Below are 22,306 nucleotides of genomic sequence, written 5' to 3'. Positions count from 1 at the left end.
ATTTTATTAAAGAGATACTTCGCTCCATTAAAAAAATTGCCTACTATGTATGCAAAAATTGCTTGACTAATGCATAAACAATTTTGACATATTTGATTGTAATTCTAAGCTTTCTTTTGCAACAAACATGATGCATGCAAATAACTAAACTTTATCTATTTTCAATCCACGGTGGACAAAAATTGGAATCAAGTGTCAAGTTCAACAACCAATGATAACTAATCGTTTCTTTCCAAACAGACAATATACTCTTTAATTGCTCGAATATCTTCTGAAAGTCCTAACTGTTCATGTTAAAAAGTTGTGCCTGTTTGGTGCCAAGACATTCTTTTAAATTATATGCATACATTGTTTTGAGAAATATGAATTAAATTATTTCAAATTCCTTTAAAATTGCACTGTGTTTTTCTACTCAATTTCAGTGATAAAGATATCATAAAAATTTTGCATCTCTCAGTATTACTTACAAGATAGATACTAGATATCCAGATAGATAGATAGAGTTATGCAAATAGATAGAAAGATAGATAAAGAAGATATGCAAGTCAAATTTTCCAAGTGCAAATGCATAACTCTTAACCTATTGTGTTTTTTTGCTTTTATTTGAAAGCTGACTTTTAGATTCATGATTTTGAAACAGTGCTATATAGATTATGGTAACCAATTCGCCCCTAGCTTTTAGTTGCGTCTAACGGTTGAGAGTAAGACGATAAAAAACCTACTGTGCTTCCAATAACTATTATAGCGTTGCCACGCTTGCTTAATAATACTCTATAATTTCAGGACTCCAAGTTTAATATATGTGAAAAAAATTATATTTTCAAAATGAATTAAGAAAAGCTATCTTTTCTTGATAGACTGAAAAAATATATTGAACTATTGATGTTCTGTTAGCACTTCTTTTGTCAATAAAAACCCCCCAAATATTTAGGGATAGAGAATATAAAATAAAAAAGAAAAATTTAAAAATAATAGGACTAATATGAGGTTTCGCCTTTAAAATAGGGAAAGATTTCAGGACAGTCGGTTGATATGAAGCCTATTTCATCAATTAGTTTGAGAAAAAAAATCAAATGAAAGGTTGAGGTAATTTTCGTTTGTTTATTTATTACTTCAGGTCTCGTTAGGTTGGGTTAGGTTTAGTTTACCGCAGGAAACTATTTTCCATCCCCATTTATTTTTAAAATAATTGGGGGTATATAGGTGCTTAACCAACACTTTGTATGAAAGCACTTTAAATCTAATCTGAATTTTATAACAACCAATAACTAAGAAAACTGCTAAAGAGCAAATTGTTGAAAATGGACATAGCCAATTTATAGATAAGTTTTAAACTTTTAAAATTAATAACACCAATATTCTATATTCCTGGTATAATTGAATGAAGGGAACAACAGTTACTCCTCACAAATTTCTGCCAAAAAACGTGGCCCATCCACAATTGATTGGAACTTTTTGGTTCCCATAACATACATACATAAGATGACAGGACAATTTACAGTCCGATTTTGCACTGTACATATATAAAAAGAAAGATATTTTGAAACAAATTGTTAATTTACCTTTGTAAGAAGTATTATGGTTATTGTACCTTTCAAGTTGATTATATTTTTGGAGTACTGGGTATTTGTTACCAATATATACACAAACTCGCATTTAGACATAAAAACTCTAGAACAATCAACATCATACGATCTTATGTAGTCAATTTGAAGTAAAGGTAACCTCTCAATGATTATATGAAGAGGGGAGGAAACATTGAACTGTGAATTACACTGGTACCCAATTTTTTAAAAACTATATTAAATATTTAGTTACTTTGGTTGGTACAAAATTAATAGTATCCACTTTTCTATCTAAATAAGGAGAAATTTTGTAAATCATCATTGGGTAAGTACATCTATCGCCCGTTGCCTTATCCAGATGCGTGCAAAAAGGGGATATATTATTATGCACACTCTACCCAAACTCCTTTATATTCATGGAGATAAAATTGTTTATATTGGGAGATAATTTGGGCTATACCAACAAATTTAAATCATTCTTTGTTTTCTTATAAGGGATCTATACTGAGAACTAATACTTTATTTCTTTTTTAAAACCGAGTAATATCCGCCGGATTACAACCGGTTCTCAGCCATACTGAAAGATTATATTTAGCAACAAATTGCAAGCAATTTTCAACGAATATCAAAATGAAAATCATAGAATAATTATAAGAATGAATATATGATGTATGTGGATATATATTAAATATACAGGTTAAAATTTGTGGTCAATTTAGCTTGCTAGCATGGACCTTATTTATTGGTCAGTTCGTTCATCCATTTAAAGAGATAAATATTTAAAAACGTTTCTAGTTTTCATAATATTTGTTTGTTATATCAAACTTAGCTTTTAGTTTGTTAATTTAATTTATATAACCAATACATTAGGTTATCTAAAAACAGTACTTTTATTTATAACGCTTGCTGTAGAATGAAAAGTACAACTATTTAGTTTCTTGTCTTGGTTGCATATCTAATATTAAAGCTCTGTGTTGTGTTTTCATAATCGATATATTATTACTTGGATGTTGGATGTTAAAACTCGAAGCTGGCTTAAATTTCCCCATCAACCCTCTTTACTCCATCCCCTCTCCTCATACTGGATAAATGAGAAGTTCAATAAATGGTGTCTATATTAGCAAGTTGAATTCACTTAAAATTTCCCCTGTCAATCTATCCACGTATATTCTATATGCTTTGTTTTCATAAAGATGTGTGTTTTCAATATATTCAGGGACATAAAGGGATAAGACAATGGACGATTATATGATGTACATTCCATAGGAATTATCCAAAGTTCGATATCGGTACGACAATTCTAACATGCCTAAATTAACGAAAAGAGCTAACTATGACATACGGACGTACAGACCCTAACTATAGAAAAGCTTTCAATAATTAGACTATTTAAACATTTTAATTGTATAAAAATAACACTATTACAAATGAAGAAATTGGACATATAACATGTATTAACATGTACCAGATAACGTTATAAACATTTTATTTGTTCATATACAAGGACGTGTATTTATGTAAGTGTTGTATCAATAACTGTAACTGTAACGTTTTTTTGGTAAAAAGTACAATGTCATATAGAAATGGTAATTTTGTTAACCGTCATTTGGGATGTAAACTAATTTATCGTCCATTGTCTTATCCCCTAAGATGACTGAAAATCTTAATATTCAACCTTTATTCATGTTTTTGAAAAGTTAAGAATCGTTATTTATAGCGTCGTATTATAGGCAGGTTTCCGAGGATATAAAAATACCTGTTGTGTTGTGTATAAGACTAAAACAAAACTGGTATTAATTTTATGATTTTTATTTTAATATTCACAGAAAATTGTCCGTAATACGAAACGATTTATGATTTTTCATTATGGATGAGAACCAGTGCTATGGTTTCTGAGGCCTTACTGGAAATAAAGTTAGTCATTTGCTTACTATGCACTAAGTTATTTTTGAGAGTAGCTTTGCTACAAAAAATCATTCAAACTGTTAACTTTGATTGATTTATATTTTTTAAATTACAGAGATACGGGAATGTACTGTATAACAAAATTAGAACTTTTCTGTCTTTTAAAAAAATGAAATAACACAAGTTTTAACAAACTTTTCTCTAAAGAATTGTGGTCCTAATTTTTCTTGTTTAACCCTTACAGATCGGGGGGGGGGGAGGGGCTCCAAGAGCCCCCCCTTCTAGTTTTTTCAATCTCATTTTTTTTGTAGGTAAGATGGAGAGCTGTAACTTTATGACTTTTTAAGTTTAGTAATTATACGTCGGCAAAAGTTGATTTTATTAGGACATCTGGTCTGTGTCGGTCGTGGTGTCCGGTCAAAGTCGGTTGGGTAGCCAAAAAAAATTTGAAAAAATTCTAAATAAATCTTAATTTCTACATTATGACTTTTGTGTATAAGGTAGAAACCTAAATATTTTTTGGTGAATACTTAGATATCAATGGCCTTCTGAGAAAAGTGGTGTTATGACCGTTTGACCGCTCCCTGACCGACTTTATGACCGATTTTTGTCTGGCTTTTACTACAGATATATATCATGAATATCGTGGCTTCTATTACAGCTAGAGACCTATAATTTTTTTTGGTAAGTCCTTGAGCAATAATAAACAGATAAAAATATTAATTTGCGCTGCCAACCGCCGTTTTACCGCCGTAACCGCCGAAAATGGCGGTTTCCGTTATTTGCCGTTTTTCGGCGATGATCAGAAAAAGTAATTTCTTTGTTATGAAAAATAAAAGTTCGTCCTAAAATTTGGTCATCCTAGCTGCAAAATTGGCCGCTCTACAGCTGTTTTAAGATTTAGCGGCTGGCCGCTAAAAAGCGGCTAAGGAGCGGTCTGACTGCTATGACTAGAAAAAGTAATTTTCTCTAAAAATACACATGAACCACCAGAAAAAAAAATTACGTCTTTATCTGTACCAGGAGCCGAGATAGAGGGGGGGGGCTCTTGGAGCCCCCCCCCCCCCCCGATCTATTAAGGTGGGAATTGGGGCCCGATCTGTAAGGGTTAATTAACATGTTGAAATTTAGAGGGGAATATTTTGAATAAAAGACTCTAACAGTTTTTTAACGCATCGTGTAAGACAGCTTTCCGCGGATATTAAAATAAAAAAAATTAAGATTAAAACCAGTTTTGTTGGCCCAAAGGGTCAGAAGAAAGACTAACAATACTATACTAGTATTCCTTTTATTATTTTTATTTTAATATTCGTGGAAAATTGTCTGTAATACAATGATATACATGATTTTTCAGTATGGCTAAGGACCGGTTCTAATTGTTGTCTATGCCATACTAAAAATCATATATCTAACTTTTTTATGTAGTTAAATCTATACTATAATTACTTTAAAATTTGATCAATAACAGGCTTAATACTCAAAATTAGGCTTACGAAAACAATAAAGAAAATAAAGTAATAACAATTTTAAGGCATATTTTGTTAAAAACCAAAATTAATTTTTTTACGATATAAAACTTCCTTAGAAAATAAGATATTAATTGTAAATTTCTGTTACGGATAAGTAGGTTGATTTAATTATTTTTTTTATTTAATAGAAAAGCACTGCATTTTTGTTTAGAATAACCAGTGCTAAATTGGCTCTTAATTTATGACCCTTTGTGAACAATGTATAAGCTTCCTTATTGAATGTAAACACTATAAAAATTTATTGTGCATTATCTGTGACTTTTTAAAAATCAACAAACATTAAAAAACAAGGCTGTGCGCTTCCATATGGATTTAACAGTATCTAACATTAAAATCCGCTAAATTATCACTGGTTCTCGGTCGTACTGAAAAATCATGTATAGCATTATATTACAGACAATTTTCAATGGATAATGAAATAAATATAAGTTTTGTAATTTTTCATTTGAATATCCGCGAAAAGCTGTCCATAATACGATGCAAATAACTATAATAATAACTAGAAGTCAGAACTTTACAATGAGTCTTTGAATAGTTGCACTTAAATTTTTAACCATTAGTATTAATTAAAGTTTTAAGAACTATAGACACAGAAGCAAATCTTTAAAGAACAGGATTCGCGTGTTAAAAATCAATCAATATACATATGTGTACATGTAAAATACGTGTGGGAATTACATAATTGGCTAGATATCATAAAAATTGTACTGTATGCGTAAACATAAATAAAAGATAATAAATTGTAATGTTAAAAATAATTCTTTGACTTTCTGTTCAATTAATTTTTAACATTACACTATATATAATATATATTTTACCCACTAAAACATTTAATATGGTTTGCTAGACCCCAAAGCCTACCTTTGGAGGTAAAATGCAAGAGGATAGAGTAAATATATTAGTTTTATATCTCATCGTATTAAAGACAGCTTTCCGTGAATATTAAAATGAAAAATTAAAACAGAAATCCAGTTTTGGCTTAGAATGACCGGTCTAACAAAACTGGTAGTAACTTTTTTTTTTAAATCTTGGAAATATATCTGTAATATAATGCTATACATGTTTTTTAGTATGGCTGAGAACCGGTTGTGATCCATTGAAGCCATACTGTAAAAAATAATAAAATCCTACCTAGAAATAAGAAAGTCTTGACTACAGAAGATGAAGCGACCTTAAACAGAAATATTGTATTAATTTATGGTTTACTCGTTTTTTTAATCAAAAGTAAATAAAATTCTTCTATTAATTACTTACTTACATCATACTTAAAGCAAAACAGTATTTCTACCTAAAACTCTAAAAACAAAGATACTAAAGGCAAGGAGAGATGCCGATAGTCCCTGTTATGCATTAAAACAGAGGCGTCGTGCACAGTAATTCACCAGGGAGGTGTGAAACGATAAGGGAATAAATAAGAGGAAGGACTCTCCAATTTTTCAATTTGAGTTGACACCTTTCTACAGCAAGCCACTGCATTAATATCTTACAAATTACTTCCATTTTTTTTATTTTTATCTCGTCTAAGATAATTAAAACGATGCTTTTTCGTTCGTACGTTAAATTCTCCGATCTCAAATTAATTTTTCCCCTTAAATATAAAGTATTGTTTGAAGAAAGAAATATTTTATCGATAGTCATTTTGGTTTTACTTTACATTAGAATCTTATATTTCCTAGGATAGCTTTAGGCTATTTTCTTGATATTCAAGCCGCAAAAACTACAATAGGGAGCCTCACATTAAAACATAATTTTGAATTGAAAATAAAGATTTTTATTTAGGCAACAAAAATGGATATAAAATATATACGTTGATTTTATAACAGCTTAAATATTGTCGTCAATTTAGGTTGTTAATATATAACTGATTTATTGGTCAGGGGTGGGGATGGGGTAAAAAGGGTGGATCGAGGAAATAAATAGTTTATCTCGCTGCATGTTTCATTTATTAGAGAAAAAGAAAATCTGGCGTAACATCCAAGTAATAATATATCCATTAATAGAAAATATAAATGAGCGCCGAAGAACAATTTGTTCTCATACTGCCAAATTACAAGATAGTTAGACACACGAACATGGATAGGTGCAGATAGAAAGATAGATAGGTGCAGATAGAAAGATAGATAGGCACACAAAGATATATAGGTTCAGATAGAAAGATAGATAGGCGCAGATAGAAAGATAGATAAGTGCAGATAGAAAGATAGATAGGTGCAGATAGAAAGATAGATAGGTGCAGATAGAAAGATAGATAGGTGCAGATAGAAAGATAGATAGGCACACAAAGATAGATAGGTGCAGATAGAAAGATAGATAGGTGCAGATAGAAAGATAGATAGGCACACAAAGATAGATAGGTGCAGATAGAAAGATAGATAGGTGCAGATAGAAAGATAAATAGGTGCAGATAGAAAGATAGATAGGCACACAAAGATAGATAGGTGCAGATAGAAAGATAGATAGGTGCAGATAGAAAGATAGATAGGTGCAGATAGAAAGATAGATAGGTGCAGATAGAAAGATGGATAGGCACACAAAGATAGATAGGTGCAGATAGAAAGATAGATAGGTGCAGATAGCAAGATAGATAGGTGCAGATAGAAAGATAGATAGGCACACAAAGATAGATAGGTGCAGATAGAAAGATAGATAGGTGCAGATAGAAAGATAGATAGGCACACAAAGATAGATAGGTGCAGATAGAAAGATAGATAGGTGCAGATAGAAAGATAGATAGGCACACAAAGATAGATAGGTGCAGATAGAAAGATAGAATCATATGAGTAATATGGACACCTTCATACTGAAATATACATAGCATATCTAGATGGTTAATATGGTCCCAAAATTCGTCAAACTTGTAGCAGTCAAACACCTTTATTTATGTTTGTTATACAGCGAAAATTTTTTTCAAGGATATAATTTACCGAATGCTAGCTCTACCCTAGATAAGTCAACTATTTATAGCTGACTTATGTCACATGTTTTGTCATATTCTTCACATTACACGAGTGGAGAAATCTTTACACGATATAATTTAAGCTAGCAAAGCTTAATCCTAAGAAATAAGACTATTTTGTACACTTTCTAACCAATAGTATGACCGGGTTATTCCTCCACTGTCTTCCTATTGGCTGATTTAGAGAGTGTGTATCTAGATAATGTCTATCATACAGAAAAAGAGCGGTCTGTATACAAAGGGCGTTAATTATGTGGTAAGCCGAAGCGTTTCAGCTCACCGGTTGCGAGTTCGATTCCAACGAGCCCCTAGCCTTGAAGTATTCTACCAAAACAAACTAGCAGGATTTACTCATACAGAAATTATATTTAAACTGAATACATTTACAATGGGTGATTACTATATATATACAAAATAGATGATAACAATGAGTTAGGTTTGAAGGGGGTGTGGGAGACAAGGGCGTAGCCCGCGGCGGTAGGCATCTGTGGGGTAAGCTGCAGTAAAGGGGAAGGCACCATCTCCCGGTAGGATAGTTGCCTGAGGGGCGCGGGGTTGCTAAGTGTCCGTTCCCCTCCCCTATTTAGCCAGTCCAATCTGACCGCTGCCGATGGGGTCATCTGCGGTCATGAGGTGACTGGTGATATAATAGGATTAGTGCAGAAGGCTTGACTTGATAAGCCACTGCGTAGCAACTCTGTAAAATGCCCGTCCGTATGCTGCCGTATTACCACAACCTCCCCTTCAAGGGCTGCGGGGCCCCCGAGCCACCAGGCCTTGAACCATGGGAAACGGCAGCCTCTCCCTGGGGCACAGCTCGGTGCAGGACAGCCCTGGCTACACAGGCTCCGCGGGACACTCGCTGCTCGGTCTGGCTGTGGTTGGATATCAGCATTGTCAACTCCCGGTTGGCTCCCAGCTGAGGGTTGGCGACGGCCAGGCCTCGGCGTTGGAAATTCGGCCTTGTTTGCAGGACTATCTCTGTCTCGGCTGGTAGCTGAACACGGAGGCCTAGGCTCACTCTAGAGGCTCCCAAGGGGGGTACAACGATGGTAGAAGGCGCGTAGAATTCCATAGGGGCGCCCATCTTGTCCAGGTTGCTCGGCCTCTTAGCTCCCACCCGGATGGGGACGGCTGTCATCTCGAGGGGACACATCGCTTCGGCTTCACCCTCTGGGGCCGCCACTTCCATCTCAGTGGCCGCTTTTCTCCTGTAGGCTCGCTGCTGGCAGGCAGGGGCTCCATGTCCGCATCAGGGTTCCAGACTGCATCCCTAGGTGGTTCTGGGGCCGGCGGCGCCAGCGGTGGTTCGTTGGGTTGGTGCTGCAGGTTCTCTTCTACCGGGTCACGATCCTGGCCGCTAAGCTGTGGGGCGGCGGCTGCCGGCTGGTACACTGGAAACTGTCCTGGTTCACTAGCTGGCAACGCGGCAGCTCCGGCCGGCAGCTCAGTGGCGTCCTCGTCGCCGTCCAGGTCGTCTTGGATGTCCGTTGGAATCTGCTGGGCGGTGACATCTCCTGTGTATTTGCGCAGTCGGCCGACATGCGCGGTGATTTCCGAGATCTTGGCTGTTGGAGAGGCGGGTCTGATGACGTAGTGGACGTCTGTGGCCCGTCTCACTACCTTCCAGGGGCCAGTCCATCTCTTGGTAATCTTGGCTGACTTCCCTGGCACCAGGCGGGGGGCCAGATACCAGACCAGGTCTCCAACTTCGTATTTGGCCGTGCCCTCGTAAGCGGCCGCGCTCCTTTGGATGGTTCCCTCCTCTCGCTGCTGGATTGCGTTGTACACGGCGTGGTATTGTTGCAGGAGGGCTTGGACGTTGGCTGGGACTGAGGCATATTCAGTGTCTGGCAGCCGGAGTACCAGTTCCACCGGGAGCTTGGCCTCTCTCCCAAAGTAGGCCAGGAAAGGGGTCACGCCCGTGGATCTGCAGGCCTTGGTGTTGTAGGCGAAGGCGATAGCAGGCAAGTGTGGCTCCCAGTTGTTGTCATCTCTATCAAGGAACAGCCGCATGCCTGTGTTGAGCGTCCGATGGAACCTCTCAACCCGGTTGGACTGCGGGTTGTAGGGTGGTGGATGTGTCAGGCCAATCTCGAGCTTGGAGGCTAGTTCCTTGAATACCTGGCCAGTGAACTCCATCCCATTGTCGGAGTGGATCTTCAGGGGGCATCCGAACGTGGCCAGGTGGCGGTGCAGTAGGGTTTCGGCCACCGTGAGGGTGCGCTTGTTGGGGATGGCGTAGAGGCTGACAAACCGGCTGAACCCATCCTGACAGGTGAGGATGTAGCGGTTCCCGGCTGGCGTCTCTGGTAGGGGCCCCACCAGGTCAATGAACAGGACTTGCTGTGGATACCCCTGCCGGGAGGGCACGTGTATTCCTAACTTCAGCCTCTCCTTGGTGACCTTCTGTACGCACTCAGGGCAAGTCTGGACCATCAGGCGGACGTCACGGGACAGGTTGGGCCACCAGAAATGCATGGCGACGCGGGCGATAGTGGCGTCCATCCCAAAGTGCCCAGCCATGGGGGCTCCATGGGCCAGGAAGAACGTGTCCTGCTGGAGGGCCGAAGGCAGCAGGTATCTTGTCCTCTCCCCTGTCAGGGTCTGGTCGGTGGTGGTGAGGCAGCCATGCTCGTCGAGTCCCAGGGCTGCGAAGCGGCTGGCATACTGCTGCTCGTTCCGGTCCTTGCCTCGTAGCTCAGCCTTAGTTGGGGCTTTTCCGTCGGCTACCCACTGGCGGACACGGAGCAGGAGGGGATCCTGGGTCTGGGCTTCTAAGACTCGTGCCGGATCCAGCCGTGCTGCGGAGGGTCTGCCAGCTGCGGGCTCCCCTAGCTGGCAAAGGTGGTGGAGATATTCAGCCTGTTCGGCTAATTCTTCGGCGGACGCTGCCGGCATATTGTCATCCTCCTGGCGGCTGAGGGCGTCGGCATTGGTATTCTGGGTGCCAGGACGATGGCAGACAGTGAAGTCTAGGGCCGCTAGCTCCTCCTGCCAGCGGGCCACCATCCCTGTGGATGTGTTCAGTGACTTCATCTGTAGCAAGGCTGAGGAATCAGTGTTGATCTGGAAGCTGCGGTAGGACAAGATGCCGTGAAATTTCCGGATCCCATACATGATGGCGGCCATCTCTCCCTTCCAGGACGGATAGCGGGTCTCGGGGTCGGTTGTCTTGCGCCCCACGGCGGCAATGAGCCTCTCCTTGCCGTCCTGGAATTGGCTGAGTATGGCAGAGATGGCCCGGCTGCTGAAGTCCGTGGTGAGCTGGAACACGGCTGGTAGGTCAAACCTGATGTCCCGTCCTGCCGTACCTTGAGCTCAAATTCTGCTATCCGTCGCAGTGGTAGGCCTTACTTGTGTGCTGAAGCTTCGCAGCCACACATTGCCTTCTCAGGGAGACCAGCTACGCAGCTGTCCGTCTCGTAGGTTTGGCCTGGGTGTCCTGGGGCTTGTCCCAGCTACACTTGCCAAATTAGACTCAGTTCTGTAGCCGTCTGAGCTAAATTATCCGATTACCGTGGCTGCGCACCTAGCGCTACTCCCGCACGGTACGGAAAAAACGCCGTAAACTGGCGCTTTCAGCAGGCTAAATCTGCTTGCCGTAGGCCAGAGGCCTACATAATGCGTTCAAAATGATGGAAAATCGACCTAAAAAGGCCGTCTCGCGGGTCAGTTGGCTTCTCAATTGGCAGCTGACTGTCCCCTTACTTGCAAAAGGGTCCAATCAGAGGTAAAATTGGCTAGTTTCTGCAGGGCTCGATTGAAACATGCTGACACCAAGTTGTGGTAAGCCGAAGCGTTTCAGCAAACCGGTTGCGAGTTCGAATCCAACGAGCCCCTAGCCTTGAAGTATTCTACCAAAACAAACTAGCAGGATTTACTCATACAGAAATTATATTTAAACTGAATACATTTACAATGGGTGATTACTATATATATACAAAATAGATGATAACAATGAGTTAGGTTTGAAGGGGGTGTGGGAGACAAGGGCGTAGCCCGCGGCGGTAGGCATCTGTGGGGTAAGCTGCAGTAAAGGGGAAGGCACCATCTCCCGGTAGGATAGTTGCCTGAGGGGCGCGGGGTTGCTAAGTGTCCGTGCCCCTCCCCTATTTAGCCAGTCCAATCTGACCGCTGCCGATGGGGTCATCTGCGGTCATGAGGTGAATGGTGATATAATAGGATTAGTGCAGAAGGCTTGACTTGATAAGCCACTGCGTAGCAACTCTGTAAAATGCCCGTCCGTATGCTGCCATATTACCACAATTACAGTTTACAAGAGCTGCTTAGCTGCGGTTTTCACAAAGAAATTAGTTAGTTTAGACCAATCACAAATAGGCTTAATTTCTCGTTTAAAAAGTTTTTAGCTGGCAAACAAAAATTTTTTTCTTTTTTATCAATTTTATATAAACATATTTTATAGATCCAAAATATGAGGATAGATCAATATTAATAATATTCATCGAATCGTATTATAGACAACTTTCCGCGGATAGTAAAACGATAAATTTTATCCTTGATTCCGGTTTTGTTAGTCCCGATGGCGCGAAGGCACGGATTAACATAACTGGTATTAATATTATGATTTTTCATTTTTTTTATTCAAATAAATATGTCTATAATACGATACTATACAAAATTTTTCAGTTTGGCTGAGAACCGGTTCAAATCCAAAAAGTATTAATGAATTTCGAAGCCATACTGCCAATCACACAATTCTTCTGTGATATTTTTGCATGATTACATTTTAATTGGTGAAAAACAATCGCTTTACGAACATTCTGTTTAGAAAAATTACAGGCTGACTCTAATGGTGAAAACCATGTCTGCCGTTTTCAAAGAAGCCTTACTTTTCAAATTATCCAAACTTCGCATCTTTTCTTGGTATATGTACGCTCATATTATAGCAGTACAGCTACCCTAAATCTAGCGTCTGTCTGTCTGTAAGACCATGGTACGATTTTTTTTAGACTTCTTAAAGCAATCCTTTCATTGGCAGTCAAACAAATAATTAACTACTTTTTTTATAGTAGAATTTGTTTTATGGGAACTTTGATATTTTATCTTACAATTGATATCAGACCAATTTATAATTGCTTTTTGGTGTTTAAATTTGTGTGTAAATCTAAATACCTGTTCAAAACCAGGGCTCAGCAGCAGCGCTTCGGCCGCGCCTCAGCCTCAAATTTAAACACAAATAAATTCTAAAAAGATGGATTGTCTGTTTAGGAAAATGTTTAGACATCAATTTTAAAGTTTTAATATGCCGATTTCAATGAGGCTTACACTCCGAAGACGCGCAGCAGCTAGCTGAGACTGTTCAAAACCTTTTCCAATATATATTTTTTTTGTATTACCCATACCCTTTTTTAAATGTGGACTCTTTTCGAATGGTCATTCTTATTTATAAACATCTAAATTTGCTTTTCATAATTCAATATGTTTAAAATACAGTGGTGTATTACAGCTACTTGAAACAATTAATTTTGACTTTTTACATGACAGCATTTTTGATGGATGGACAGTTTTTACGCTAAGTCTGTGTCTACTTTAAAGCCAATGTACATTATAACATTCAGATTACATTTTGCGTCTCTATAGTCTCTAAAACAGCGTAATAACATCAGATTGTTAGGCTACAATGAATCTACCCTCTTGGTATACTTTTGATCACTTGACTTTTAAACTATATTTAAATATGATGCATTATAACATTAGGTTGCTGTGCATTCAAAGTGCTACAAAATAAAAAAATCCGTCAGCCAAAAAATATTTTATGATCTTTTATTATTTTTTAAAGCGACGTTTTCCTATAATTCAGGTCGATCCGTCCGTAAGTTCGTTAGGAAGGGTTAGTTCTTTTCGTTAATTTTACATGTTAGTATTATCCTATCGATTTCAAATTTTGCATGATATCATATAACAAAAATTTTATATATTACATTATCATATTCATCTGATTTTTGGAATACTGATTCCAATTACAACAAGGTACAATGATACAATCACAGCATCTTTGTAATGAAATCCTAACAATGTACTTATATACATACTTACATTTTATAATTTATTTAAGTAGTTTTGTAACAAATTTACTAACAACTGTGCTTATACTTATGGTGCATTATTTGCCAAATGTACAACTTTTCTGCACTACCTCTCCGATTTTGTTAATACTCTATATTTTGGTCCGTTGGGTCATTCAAGGATGCTGGATGGTCAAAAAAAAGTTTCAGAGTCCCTGGATGTCTAGATATCTAGCTATCTATGAAGGTAGGTAACAAAAATGTAAAAAACACCCATTTTTTCACAATTGTAAAAATAAATTTTTTCATCAATCTTACATCCAATCTATACATTTTATACACCAAAATGATCGTTTATTCATGTAAAAAGCGCACATAATGCTATTTTGGCTAAAACTCTAATTTTACAGGGTGTCCAACAAAAAGTGTATTTTGGATATCTAGCGTAATACCCAAAATACCTGTCCGAAAAAAATCATTTTTTTGGGCTTAAATCCTGTGTTTTATCTGTGTGCATATGTGGTATATAACGGTTTGGACCACCCGGGACTATAAGGTTGTCAAATTTTACTTTGGGACACCCTGTAAATGTGATTTTTGCGTCTGTAGAGCTAAAACTTGGTCCAAATTGGCTATTTTTTTCAAATTACTCTAATATGTGTCTTAGTATGTTTGGCAATAGTGTTTTCTGACCAGATCAATATTTTCATATTTTTTGGACACCCTGTATTTTCAAAAAAAAAGAAAAAAAATTTTAGTTTTTTTTTCAATTTTTTTTCTATTTTTAAGTTACTTAAAACTGTCATATAGATACAGATTTTGACTAATAACAATAATATTTGCCTATTTTACAATTTTCTACACTTTTGGGACACCCTGTGCATGTTTTTGAAAAATGATGGTTTTTGCCCATTTTTGGGGGGAAGGAGTCGTTTTAGGGCCATAAACTATTTCTTCATTTTTGTAGAACTTTTCAAGACACATCATTTGTTATTTATGCAAAAACCGAACCGTTTTGCCGTTATTCACCGCCAAAGGCGGAATTTTTTTACGTTTTTGCCATTCTGGAGGTTGTAATGGGCATTTGTGGTAAGAAAACGTTAATTTATCAAGATCCCTCTTAAATACTTTTATTTAGGTAATTTAATTTACTAAATTTTATATTAAGTAAAATTTTTTGTGCAGCTAACTGTTTTTCGTAGAGATGGATTTCAATTGTTAAAACAAGAAAATGAAGTGAATGTAACATAAATAATTGCTATAACATAAGTGATAAAAGAAACATAAATCATGTGCATTTGAAATTCCTTTTGACAAAAATCGGTTTGATATACAAAAAAATTTACTTCACATGAAATTAAGTAAATTAAATTACCTAAATAAAAGTATTTTAGAGGGATCTTGATAAATCAACGTTTTCTTACCACAAATGCCCATTACAACCTCCGGAACGGCAAAAACGTAAAAAAATTCCGCCTTTGGCGGTGAATAACGGCAAAACGGTTCGGTTTTTGCGGTTTTTGCATAAATAACAAATGATGTGTCTTGAAAAGTTCTACAAAAATGAAGAAATAGTTTATGGCCCTAAAACGACTCCTTCCCCCCAAAAATGGGCAAAAACCATCATTTTTCAAAAACATGCACAGGGTGTCCCAAAAGTGTAGAAAATTGTAAAATAGGCAAATATTATTGTTATTAGTCAAAATCTGTATCTATAAGACAGTTTTAAGTAACTTAAAAATAGAAAAAAAATTGAAAAAAAAACTAAAATTTTTTTTCTCTTTTTTTGAAAATACAGGGTGTCCAAAAAATATGAAAATATTGATCTGGTCAGAAAACACTATTGCCAAACATACTAAGACACATATTAGAGTAATTTGAAAAAAATAGCCAATTTGGACCAAGTTTTAGCTCTACAGACGCAAAAATCACATTTACAGGGTGTCCCAAAGTGAAATTTGACAACCTTATAGTCCCGGGTGGTCCGAACCGTTATATACCACATATGCACACAGATAAAACACAGGATTTAAGCCAAAAAAAATGATTTTTTTCAGACAGGTATTTTGGGTATTACGCTAGATATCCAAAATACACTTTTTGTTGGACACCCTGTAAAATTAGAGTTTTGGCCAAAATAGCATTATGTGCGCTTTTTACATGAATAAACGATCATTTTGGTGTATAAAATGTATAGATTGGATGTAAGATTGATGAAAAAATTTATTTTTACAATTGTGAAAAAATGGGTGTTTTTTACATTTTTGTTACCTACCTTCATAGATAGCTAGATATCTAGACATCCAGGGACTCTGAAACTTTTTTTTGGCCATCCAGCATCCTTGAATGACCCAACGGACCAAAATATAGAGTATTAACAAAATTGGAGAGGTAGTGCAGAAAAGTGGTACATTTGGCAAATAATGCACCTTATACATTTATATTATGTTTATTCATTTCTGACACTCTGTTAGTTTTCATTTGTCCTACCATTTCAGAGCTCCGCCATTAAATAAATGTTGTCATCCTTGTTAATGGCAGTTATTTTGAGGCACCACACAATTTTGGTGTTTAGGTTACGAGGTTACCATGTTAACAAGACAGCTTCAAGTGAATGAAAAGATTTATTATTCTACTGGGTGTCTTATTATGGAGTTTTATGTGAAGAAGGCAGGGAACTAAAGGGATAAGACATAAGCCAAAAAATTGATGTACATCCCCAATGATAATATACAAAATTACCCCTTATGTAGATTACAATGAGAGGTTTAAAAAGTTAGACACTCAACTTAGTGATCCAAACAATCAAAATTCGATAAAAGTACTCAAGGTTGTTAAGCAAACGAATAAGAAATTCAATAAATGTATAAGTATAGATGTATAATCCAGACAACTACCTGTCCCTAGTGACAAAAACACTTTTTGTCTTCTTGTTAATTGCTTTTTGTTCTTTTGTAGGGACTCGGCTGTGTTAATATTTCCGACGCCATTAGCTGATTTTTATGACCCAATACAATTTGAGACACGGTCCCATCCTGTGGGCAGAGTTACTAATAGCTCATGCCCCCTTATTGTTGTTTAAGGACGGATGGGTTTACAGATATATGCTTTATATATAGAGTATCTGTGCTACAAAAACGTATAAATATCTTACCTTGTTAACTAAACATGCCAGAGTATTGTGAGGTCTACAAAGCATAATATTTCAATCAATCACCAAAGTTATCTCAATTTTGGTATAAAAACTGTCGCAATATTCGACTATTCTAAGTAAAGAACTAAAGACAAATGGGATAAAATTGAAACAATTGGGCACCATTAAAAAACAAGAGTCAAAAAGTTAAAAGTATATTTAATTGTTCTTTTTTTAGATCCCAAACATTTGTGGGGCAAGGGTGGTAAATATCCCCCTCTTAATTTAAATTGATTAATAATGTTCCTTGATAGATAGAATTCATTCAACGACATCCTCTCCACGTAGTGATCTGAAATTAAACAACAAAGATTAACATTTTACCTTGGAACGAAGGGATATAAGCTTTTAAACTATACTGGTCCCCAAAGTTTATGTAAATATATTGGTTTTAAACTGTAGATACTTGGACTTTTGAAACTAGCAGTGTCAAATCTTTTTGACCAATATTATAATCAATGTATAACTTAAATTATCTTGAAGGTGTACATTTGTAAATCAATTAATTGTTCATTGTCTTATCCCTTAATATCCAAGAATTTTAATGTGTTGAATGTAGCTTTCCGCAGATATTGAAATGAAAAAACTGGCAGAAGGCCCGTGCAAACAAAACTATTTTAATTTAACGATTTTTATCTCAATATTCTTGGAAAATTGTCTGTAATATAATGCTATACATGATTTTTCAGTATGGCTGTGAACCATTTCTCATCCAGCGGATATTAATCAGTTTCAAAGCCATGCTATAATATGATAATATAATACAAATTCGCCCCGCCAAATGTTATAATAATCCATTTGAATTAGATCATCAGATTAATAATCACTAGAGATATAGACATCCGGGGAGGGGGGTATGGGGGTGTTACCCCACTTCAAACTTTGAAAACCTCATTTTACCCCATTAAATTTATAAAAATACAATAAATTACCACCCCTTAAACTTTTGAAACCCCTCATTTTACTCTTAAAATATGACGCTAGAACGTTCCTTACTAACAAACAAAGACACACGTGTCAATCCATATTAATCGGATTAATATTTAGTCTGTAAAAATCTACAGGCAATTTTTAAAAGCGAAGCTTTTCTATAATTAGGGTCGGTCCGTCCGTCCGTCCGTCCGTACGTCCGTCCGAGATAGATAGCTTTTATTCGTTAATTTAGGCATGTTAGAATTGTCCTATCGATTTCAAACTTTGCATGATGATTCCTGTAGTAGTTGGGTACGATTTAGAAAGCGTAGCAACTCTATAATCATTACCAGAATGTCCGTACGTCCATTTTAAACATGTTGATTTTTCTACTTTTTTAACAACAAATTTTCAAGTGTTCTAATTATCCGTTTGATCTGATTTTTGGTATATTGATTCCTGGGACAACAAAGAACAATAATAAAAGCGAAGCAACTCTATAATCAAGTCCAAAAATATAAGTATGTCCATAAACGTTATCCTGCTTCAAGCAGTTTTTCAACAAATTTACTTACAATTTTGCTTCGGCTCTTATACTTTTAAATTCTGATTATTCAGTTTAGATACTATACAAGTGTTAATGTCCGTTTGTCCTACCGTTTCAGTGCTTCGCTTTTATGGATGTTGTCATCCTTGTTTAAAATAGCTTAGGTGGAAAGAGGAATATATTTGATTCACTGGGAGCACAATTTATTTAAGGAATAATACTCACAATGTAGAAACGTGTTATTCTTATCCATATGCTAGGCACAATTTTTAAAAGCGAAGCTTTTCTATAATTAGGGTCGGTCCGTCCGTACGTCCGTCTGTCCGTCCGTACGTCCGTCCGAGATAGATAGCTTTTATTCGTTAATTTAGGCATGTTAGAATTGTCCTATCGATTTCAAACTTTGCATGATGATTCCTGTAGTAGTTGGGTACGATTTAGAAAGCGTAGCAACTCTATAATCATTACCAGAATGTCCGTACGTCCATTTTAAACATGTTGATTTTTCTACTTTTTTTAACAACAAATTTTCAAGTGTTCTAATTATCCGTTTGATCTGATTTTTGGTATATTGATTCCTGGGACAACAAAGAACAATATTATAAGCGAAGCAACTCTATAACTAAGTCCAAAAATGTAAGTATGTCCATAAACATTATCCTGCTTCAAGCAGTTTTTCAACATATTTACTTACAATTTTGCTTCGACTCTTATACTTTTAAATTCTGATTATTCAGTTCAGATACTATACAAGTGTTAATGTCCGTTTGTCCTACCGTTTCAGTACTTCGCTTTTATGGATGTTGTCATCCTTGTTTTTCTTAGATTTCTTCCAATGTTTCTTTGTGATACAAAATCATTTTTCTTGATATAAATATTTTATTCTAACTGTCCTATACAGACAATAAATAGACATAATATATCTAGATGGCCCGGCTAACCTAAAAATTCTTGAAGATTAAATTGGTAAATTCTAGCAGACAAACACCTTTATTTATTTTTGTTAAAGCCGATTTTTTCTTAAAACACCAGCGATGAAATTTTTCGAGGATACAATTTCCCCAAAGCTAGCTCTATCCAATGAAATAAAACTATTATTAGCTGACTTATAATACATGGTTTGTCATGTTAATATTACACGAACAAGAACATTTTATAATACAATTTCACCAAGGAAAGCTTTATCGTAGGTAATGCGACTAATTATAGCCGACTCATTATGCTAATAAAATGGAAAAAAACCGCCCCTTCTCAAAATCTGTACACTTTCTAACCAATGATATGACCGGTTTGTTCCTTCTTATTGGCTGATTTACAGAGTGTATATCTAGTTTATCTCTATTGGACACACAGAGAAATGAATGAAATCCACCCATAATGTGTTAAAAGTTCCTGCAAAATTGCCAATAATTAATATACTTAGGCCGTGTTAGTTAAAAAAATTATTTAAATACTAATTTAAAAAAAAATGTATGCCTGTAGTTTAATCTTTAAGATCAAGGTATACTATTTATTGTTTCTTACACAGATCAAATCTCTTCAAAAATAAAAAAATCTACAAACATTTTCGCTGGTAATTTTTTGTGTGTTTTGTTTGAACAATCAATTTGTGGTTTATAAATCTGTTGTTAGATGATCTACAGTCAGATATTCAGAGATAGGAAAATGGATAATAATTAAATCTTTCCCTCCTATACCCTACAGATGTTTTAGTTTATACCTTTTTGGGGTTAAAAAGGATGTAAATTACTATGAATAATTAAACTGCTTTGTCTTTTTCCTCCCTGCCTCACTGATAATTTTCAAAGTATCGAAAACTGCTACTACAATGAATTTATTATTACTTGGAACTTGCACCAGATAACCATATAAATTGTAACTGGCTAAAATAACGAATCCCCCAATCCACCCACTTTACTCCATCCCCTTCTGCTGGATGAACAAACTGCCCAATGTGGATATCCATGTTATTATATCCACATATGTTTAAACATCTATTATTTCTATCAACTGACTAAAGAATAGTAGCTGCACTAATAATAATAATAAAAAGTGGCGTTCACAGTGATTAGCCAGGGGGATGTAAAACCATAAGGGGCAGAAGAAAAAAAATTAAGGCAGACATTTGCAATTTTAATTTAAGGGGAGGTGTGGTGTTGACATCTCTCTACACCCCATATCGCACGCCGATTAATCATTAAAACGAAGAGCCTAATAAATTGCCATTTCTCGCGGTCGTACGCCGTCATGTGCCATGTAAGAAGGATGATGCAAATTTCAGATCTCAGGTTTTTGCTATTTGATTTAACCCTTTACAGTCGGGCCCCTAGCCGCACCTTAATCGGTCGGGGGGGGGGGGGCGTTCAACGCCCCCCCCTTATTATCTCAGTTCCTATTAGAGCTAGAGGGCTAAATTTTTTTGTGCAAGTCCCCTGTTTGATAATGAATTTCCGACCTTTTATAGGTCTAAGTCAATTTTCGCTTCCTTCACCCTTTTATTTAACAACCTTTGTTTTTAGGTCTTTTTTTACTTAAAAATTTCAAACGGCTGTATTTTTCTTATTTTTGAAGCTAGAAGAAAATTTTTTTTCCAGAAAATGTTTATCTTTATGTAAATTTTACATTAGAAATATCAAAATATAAATTTCAGCGGCCGCAGTTGTACTTGGCAGTTGCCAGCCGCCGCAGTCGGCGGTCGGCGGGAAAACGGCGGCGGATCTTCATGAAATTTTAATACGTTATGTAGACATGTCAGAAAAGCTTAAGTTTAAAATTAGAAGTCTCTAGATCAAAAATTGCGGCCACAGGAGCCTTTTAAAGATTTCTGGAGACCTGGAGGATCAGGACCTGCAGGATCATACCTGGAACCTGAAAGTGACTTGAACACCTGTATTTCATATAAGGATGTACTACTAGAGGATTTTTTAGTAATTTGGTATGATAAAATGCTTTGTTTTAGTCAAAAAAATATTTTTGCTCTTTACCTGGATGACCCTGCCAGGTTTGCTGGCATCCTGTGCCCGCCAGGATGGAGATATTCAAAAAATTCCAACTCTCAGTTATGTGTCATACCCATACTTAAAAAGTCAAGCAGTTTGGGCTCTTTATCTTTCACACACAGAAAATGAGATAGAAAAAACCGGATGGGGGGGCGTTCAACGCCCCCCCCCCCCCCCCCGACCGTTAAGGGTTAATTAATTTCTCTCTAAGACAAATGCGATGCGAGAAATGACAATCTATTATACTCCATCTATAAAAAAAACCTTTATCCTTCTTGGTATTATAGTTGATGAGATCAACGATGGCACTATCATTGGTGGACATACTGACATTGTATTCTCGACACACTTGTGATACTCTCTCTTGACGAGTCCTAGATGCATAAAAAGTTAATTTAATTGGTAGATAGATAAATAAACAGATAGATAAATATATATATAGATAGATAAATAGACAGATAGATAAATATATATATAGCCAGATAGATTGATAGAGACATATATAGATAGATAGATGTATAGACAAACAGAAAGTTAAAATGATTAGGTAGTAGATTTATAAATGGATAAATAGAGAGAAAGGTGAATAGATATTGAGGTAAAATATATATGTTGTTAGATAGAGAGACAGATAGATAGAAAAAGATACAAAATAAACATACAGAACAGAC

The 22,306-nt window shown here is 36.3% G+C and overlaps 1 protein-coding gene across 1 annotated transcript in view; it reads right to left on the bottom strand.

The window, feature by feature from the left end:
* Positions 1–22,306, bottom strand: part of LOC145328241 (carbohydrate sulfotransferase 11-like) — a 100,918-nt gene that overhangs the window by 41,573 nt on the left and 37,039 nt on the right. Inside the window, exons 4-7 of the mRNA XM_080171855.1 lie at positions 21,900–22,009; positions 17,426–17,469; positions 17,139–17,174; positions 6,131–6,170 (exon numbers count right to left, since the gene is read on the bottom strand). Coding sequence (XP_080027981.1) covers positions 6,131–6,170; positions 17,139–17,174; positions 17,426–17,469; positions 21,900–22,009 — 230 coding nt within the window. The remainder of the gene's footprint in view (positions 1–6,130; positions 6,171–17,138; positions 17,175–17,425; positions 17,470–21,899; positions 22,010–22,306) is intronic.

This window comes from Acartia tonsa, chromosome 9 (assembly GCF_053477335.1).
Source record: "Acartia tonsa isolate MP-2025a chromosome 9, ASM5347733v1, whole genome shotgun sequence".
NCBI lineage: Eukaryota > Metazoa > Arthropoda > Copepoda > Calanoida > Acartiidae > Acartia > Acartia tonsa.
This window is presented reverse-complemented; position numbering and strand designations above follow the sequence as displayed.